At 34.8% G+C, this 6,952-nt stretch overlaps 1 protein-coding gene across 4 annotated transcripts in view; it reads right to left on the bottom strand.

Moving 5' to 3' along the window:
- Positions 1–2,780: 2,780 nt before the first annotated feature.
- Positions 2,781–6,952, bottom strand: part of gria2b (glutamate receptor, ionotropic, AMPA 2b) — a 51,717-nt gene continuing 47,545 nt past the window's right edge. For 2 of the 4 annotated variants that reach the window (XM_075481877.1, XM_075481878.1), the window contains exons 15-16: positions 5,540–5,674; positions 2,781–4,893 (exon numbers count right to left, since the gene is read on the bottom strand). In XM_075481877.1, the coding sequence (XP_075337992.1) occupies positions 4,729–4,893; positions 5,540–5,674 (300 nt within the window). In that variant the 3' untranslated portion in view covers positions 2,781–4,728. Of the gene's footprint in view, positions 4,894–5,425; positions 5,675–6,952 lie in introns of all 4 variants that reach the window. The other 2 variants (XM_075481880.1, XM_075481879.1) reach the window with 1 other exon arrangement.

Below are 6,952 nucleotides of genomic sequence, written 5' to 3'. Positions count from 1 at the left end.
TATCCTTTGCCTGGTGTTATGTTGGTTGTTGACACCTCTTTTCCATCCTTTCCATTTCTTTCTGTTAAAAGGAAGCTTTTTTTCCCCCACCGTTACCTTGTGAATGTTGACGATGGGGAGGATTGGATCAGCGTGAAGTTTCAGTGCAATCTTTTGGCTTCCTTAGTGAAGGCAGCTTTTGTTTTTGTTTTTGTCTTTTTTAAATGGGTATGTATTGGACTAATTTGGAATTTATTGAATTGGATTTGACTGGATTATGATTGTATGCAAACAATCGGATTGTAATTGGCTTGAATTGAATCTTTTGAAGTGTCTTGAGATGACATTTTTTGCCTTTAAATGCAAGATGATGCAGAAAATTGCTCTTCGCTGGTGCTTCTTAACGTCAGTTATGCATTTGGTTGATGGGCTCAGGCAGTGGGTGGGTATATCAGGAACTGCTCTTAGATGTGGTTTTCTTCATATCTTTCTCGAAGGTCTTCCTCACTAAATGTTTGTAATTTCCTATAGTTTCACAAATTATGTTTGCTATATTTTTTTTCTAAGCTTTCTTACATTTCTAAGATGTATCTCTGAACTGCATAAAGTCCATAAAAGACTGAATGAGGGACAACTTTCTTCAGCTAAACACTGATAAACACAGGGTGCTTATTTTTGCTCCAGTTGGTTTTTGGCCCAAAGATGAGAGAAAGTCTGGTTTAGTCAAAACTTCTTTCTGTAATCTTGGTTTTATAAACCATTTGAGTCGTGACCTGCATGTAAACAGCATAGTTTATTCATGTTTTTATCAGCTTAGAAATATTGCCAAAATCAGGTCACTTGTATCCCTAGAGGAGATGGAAACAGTTTTTCATGCTTTTATCTCATCCCACCTTAATTATTGTAATTCCCTTTTTACTTGTTTGAGCACTGCTTTTATGAACATCATACAAATGGTCCAGAATGCAGCTGCCAGGCTGCTGACAAAAACTTCTAAAAGGTCTTACAATGCACTTGTTCTGATTTCTTAAACTGGCTACCAATCAGGTTCATTATACAGTTTTAAATTCTCGTTCTTACATTCAGAGCCTTGCAATGAATGGTCAAACCCATTCATTTGTCAAATATCTACTGCAGACCTGTAATAACAATAGGACTTTGAGGACTCTGAGTTTGTTGGTTGTCCCTCGATCCAATGTTAGATCTAACGGAGACTGTGTTTTTGAGGTTGTTGCTCCAAACATCGGAATTCTCTTCCATTGGACTTTAGATATGTGAAAAAGCCTCTTAAAATACATCTATTTATTGGCTTTTGATTAACTGAAGAGTATATTATATAGTATAATTTATCTTTCTTTGAAATCGTATTGTGCTTTAATTTCCATCTTTTAACTGCTTTCATTTAATTTTTTGTGAACTTTGTCACATATATTCTTGAAAAGTGCTTTGTAAATAAACTTTACTTACTTACTTATTTACTACATTCTTTGGTTATCGAGAACAACATAATTTATATCTATTTTTTTATTATTTTTCAATCGGAGTGATAGTGCGAGAGTGTGATTATTTTTTTTTTAATTTATTTTATTTTAGCTTAATTTAATTTAATTAATTTGCTTAATCATCTTAATTTACATACCTTCTTTTTTGCAGCCCATCCAGCAAAGGATAGACATCCTGTGTTATACCTAGAATGATTGAAAAAAACAAAGAATATGGGAAATTAGTCAAACTTTAAAAGAACACATACACTTTCTGTTTTAGACTACTTCTTGATTTATTGTCTTAGAAAATAATTCCTCTTTTTTTTATATTTTTCCTATGCCTATTTATTTTAATTTAATTTTGCCCTAATCTGTTGATTTCTGTGTTTTCTCTTTTACATTGATTTCCCTTTCACCAAGTAGTTTAACTGGATACAAATTACAAAGGACAACGTATATACTTAGACAAGAAGATCATTCTAAGCTAAATAGATTTTATATGATTTAAAACCTGAATATAAACCTACATTTAATTGTAAAGATGAATATTTTTGTCATTCTTGTAATCATAACTTACCTGTTGAGTCCATTTTTATGTTGGCAGTTTCAGCTTTTCCTTTTCAAGTCGCTGCTTCGGAAAGTCCTACAGTAATACATTATGACACCAGACTCAAAAAAACTTTGAAATGGTAAATGGGCTGAATTTATATAGCACTTCTCTAGTCTAGTTAAGCACTCAAAGTACTTTTACACAACAAGTCAAATTAAACTATTTGCACACACACTCATACAGCACTTAGTCTATACATTATCACAGGTTACATCGTACTTTTTTCTTTATTACACACATTCACACACCGATGCAATGCAACCGAGGAAACGTAGGGTTCAATGTCGTGCCAAAGAATCATTTGACATGTGGTCTGGGTAAGCGGGGGATCATACAACCAGTCACTGCCCAGTCAATCTCAGTCCATTGAGCTAACACTGTCTTGAGGAGCCATCACATGGGGGTGTGGTATAGACTATTCTGTTGTTTATGGACTCAACTGAAACAGTTCATGTCAACAGAAAAAGAGGTTTTACCAACATGCCACAAGGTATTTTTTAAAGTGGTATTAAGGAAAAAAATGTTTTTTTAAATAACAACACAATTAAGTCTACTTAGAACAGTACATGCACCTAACCTTGCTTTTAGAAAGGAAACTAAATAGTCAACAATAACAAATCAGGCTCTGTATAAAGAAGAGATGAAGCTGAGGTACATTAGCCTGCTGGATTAACAGCAACTTGATCACAATAAATCACACTGAGAGATACAAGAAGTCAGCAACTTTATTTAGAAAGAGTCCCAAAAATAAACAAGTTGGCACATATTCCATATACAAAATGTCAGTGGAATAACTTGAATTTGTGATGAAATTGATTAGCAACTACGGGATATGTATGTATATTTGAATAATAAAAAAAAATAATAAAAACAATTCATGTCCCAGCTGGTTGCAGTGGAGGGATCCATTAAGGTTAATTTATTATTTTCTTTTTCTTTATGGAAGAAGACGAAGAAAATCAGTCCTAGAATTACATAAGTGCTCATCTGTATTATTGTGTAGTTGATTTGTAGTGAGACTGCATAACCGAAAAGATAACAGTACTTTCAGAATAAGAATTTAGAATTTTGTATTGAATAGAAAAAAAGATAGTTATGAGAGGGGGTTATAATTTTTCATAGTTTACCTTTTTATATAAAATATATGTTTATATGTATATATATATTGTGTATATATATGTATTACATTTTATTTCCAATTTCAAACAGTTATTCCACAAATTTAACATTAAAATGAAAATGGATGTGGCAATAATGAAATAAACTTATGTAGTATTTGCGGCAACAACATGCAACTGGTGCTACTTCATTGTCAGATCAATGCAGAATACATGGAGACTGGAAAACAAAGCGAAAAAGGTTATTGTATTAGCACTGTCATTGCCACCAACTGTACATCTAGTTACAAAAGTTACTGAATGCATTTGAGTCATTTACATTCACTGAGATGACAGTGATTGATTATAATAAGACTATATTTATACCTACTGGCACTAGATTTTGGCACTGTTACTTATTTGGCATTTTAAACCATCACGTAAAAAATGTTGATATGGATGCCTGTTTTTGTGATGTCACTTCAAAATGTGATGCAGTAATACCATACCATACTATTACTGTTTTCCATTCATGGCATGTAAACAGATTAGTTAGTTTCCTCTTGAAAACAGAACGACAACTGTGGTCCTCATCAGAAAAAATACAAACAGCAAAAGCACTGAAGCAAACGAAGAGACATAAGAATGAAGCAAAATTGCTGCACCAATTCTAACAAGAAAAAACATAGAAGGATTGATTCCAATGCCAAGCATTGACATATAGTTCATATCAACACCAAATGTTAAAGAATAAGATATACAGGAAAGTTTTTATCATAGGAATTAATTACATGGTTTTAACACCTCACCCCCATATGCAATGTATTTGGCTTAAAAAATATGGACCTAGAAGCTGTTTAGTATTTTTTCTTTCTTTATACTCACACATTAAGATGTTTATATCCAACCAGTATGTAAGCAAGTTTATTTAAAAGCTATTTTGTGAAAATACATAAAAATATTTTTTTCCATTAAACATTGTTTTCTGCTGATTTTCTTAGAAAAAAAGGACAATTTCACATCTTAATGCAGATGATATCAAGTGTGCTTGAAAATCCTGTTTGGTGGAGGTGGTGGCTACAGAAACTATGTGTTTTTTTTTTTTTTTTATGACATCTTCCTTTACTCATACATGCACACACACTGATGCTCTTCACACACACAAACACAGCTGAGATGACTCAATATCTGACTTCCAGAAGCAACCGCAGCTGTCAATCAAGCCCTTGCTTCCACCTCAGTCCAGTCCAAGCAGATAGACAGGAAAGCATGGTGTCACCAGTTTAGAAAACAGAGCCACCCTTTTCTTTTCCGAGAGGGAATTCCACCCAGAAAAAGGAGGCTTCTTTATATGGTGAGAATTGGAGATAGAAAGCAACAATACAAGTCTGTGTGATAGACAATGTGAAGCCTCCATCTCCTACTTTTCCTTTTTCAGAAGACTAACAAAAAGAAAAGAGCCAGAACAGAGGGAGGGAGGGAGGGAAGGGCTAAAAAAAAGAGGAAAAAAAATCTCTCTGTTGAAACCATTGTAAGGCACTCAGGAGTTTCTTTTTGATCAGGACAAATCTGTCAGGCTGACGTTTAGTCCCATGTCAGGTCTCGCATAAGGGACAGCATGGACAGCTTTAGGAAACTCTGGAGTCATCACCCGACCATTCTCCCCAGTACTCCCTGTGACGGAAAGTCTTGCTTTATTCCTCATGGCATCTCCAAAGGTCATCTATAAAATCACACAAGACACATGTACACCCATACACAAACCATCACAGTCATTATCACATTCACACACACACACAGGATCACAAGGAACAAGGGAGCATCATGTTAGACTGGGCAGTCCATCCACATCAATATACTTAAAAGATTATAATGCACAAAACAGGAGAATGTAGATGAGAACTAAATATGAAGTCCATGGGTAACACAATGCATGATGCAAATGATCATGTAAAGGCTTCTGCATGGTCATTGCAAGCATTATCTTTGAAATGTGTTACTAGGACAGAGGTATTAACAAGCATGGCCATCAACAGTCATACATGAAAATGGTTTCAAAGAGTAAGGAAACTTAAATGGACAAACACAATTTTATGCTTTAAAAAGGGGAAATATCTCTCTCTCTCGTTAAATCATAAATCACCAATACATACGATTCTTTGGCCAACCTCTTCATTCACTAACACTGAAGGATGGAACGGATGAAGCCAAAAAGCGTGCATTTGGGGGGAATTTATGAAAACCTCGTTCCCTACCCCCTAAATTTTTACACTTTCGATCCCATATACGTTGTAACCTTCCTTATAAGTTGCAAAATTCTGTGAATTCTGCGAGGAAGTTGGATTAATATTCTGTGCATTCTTTGCCACCTTCATTCGTTTCGCCTCGGCTCGGGACTTGTAACAGAACTCAATCAAGGCCACCAGCATGGCCAAACCGAGTCCTCCGACCAGAATGTAGAAGACCCCAGCCACGTTGCTCAGGCTTAGGGCGCTCGTCTTCTCCTGCAAAATGCACACGAGACAGCGATCAGTTTCATGGCAAGGGTAGAATGTCAAGAGATTAAAAAATGTACATGAATAAAAACATTCACATCAACCACAAAAAATAAAAAAAACACACAAAATGCACCACTGTATGTAATAATTAAAGCTTTGTTGGCAACCAATAATGTCTCAAAAGCACATAAAATAAGACAAATAACAATTTTTTTTGCTTTTTTTATCATGTGAGTCAAATTCAAAGCAAAGTAATGGATAAGGTTGGTTAATTAAAATGGAATGTAGCAGCAGTCTATGCAGCATTTATTATCACTATGTTGTGGATCTACATTAGAAATTTGTAGTGTAAAAGGACCATTTACATGGGTTGCCCACTGCAAAGGGCTAAGCTGTTACAAACGTGCTCAAAGACCTTTACTTGTAGACAGAGACAAGAGGGAGGACAGCTTAGTAATAAACCAATCAGGAACACATACAGAACAGAGAGCTATGTTAGGCTTTGTCAGCACCCATGTATTCATTCAAGGTGGATGCCAAATGGATACATAGGGCTCTACCTTTTCAAAATGGTGCACAATTTATCTGTGAGTGGGAAAGTGACAACATGACAGCCATAGACAAGACAATTTTTTTGTTTGGAGCACTTTAGGGACAACACAGAAGTGAAAATCAATTATCACGGAATTGGAAATGTGCTGACTGAAGAAAGAGAATCAGAAAAAAGATGTAATTGCATTAATATTGTATGCAAATCATTTTGTGACTCCCAACACTGGAAATAAAAAAGTGAAAGAGCTGTTGTTTTTTTTTTAAATAGTGGTCTTAAAATAATTTGTTTTGCTTTCAAGTGATAAAAGATAAACACGTGGCAAACAAAAGAACACAAGACTCACACAGTACTAAACAGTGAAAGACAGTGATACAACAAAGAGGACATTTAACACCATTGGACACCCTTTATAGATGGTCCAAAGTTTAGCCAATCACTGTCAGATTTCAGTACTCAGTGGTGTGAGTTTTTTTCCTTCTGTATAGCTGCTTCAAAATGTTTAAAATCTATAATATATCAAAACTTTTTTGTAAGAAAAAAGCTTGTCATTTCATTTGTCTTTGAAATTGAGAAGCTGGAAAAAAAAGGATTTAACGGGTCATTTTGATTGAGGAGTGCACATTTAAAGAATGACATTGCATGCATTACTGTATCATAAGTATAAATGGTATTATTTCATTAGTAGGTCTGCAGGCATTAGTAAATTATATCTTACCAAGGCATCTCATGCT

Source organism: Odontesthes bonariensis, chromosome 13 (genome assembly GCF_027942865.1).
Source record: "Odontesthes bonariensis isolate fOdoBon6 chromosome 13, fOdoBon6.hap1, whole genome shotgun sequence".
NCBI classification, from domain to species: Eukaryota; Metazoa; Chordata; class Actinopteri; order Atheriniformes; family Atherinopsidae; genus Odontesthes; species Odontesthes bonariensis.
This window is presented reverse-complemented; position numbering and strand designations above follow the sequence as displayed.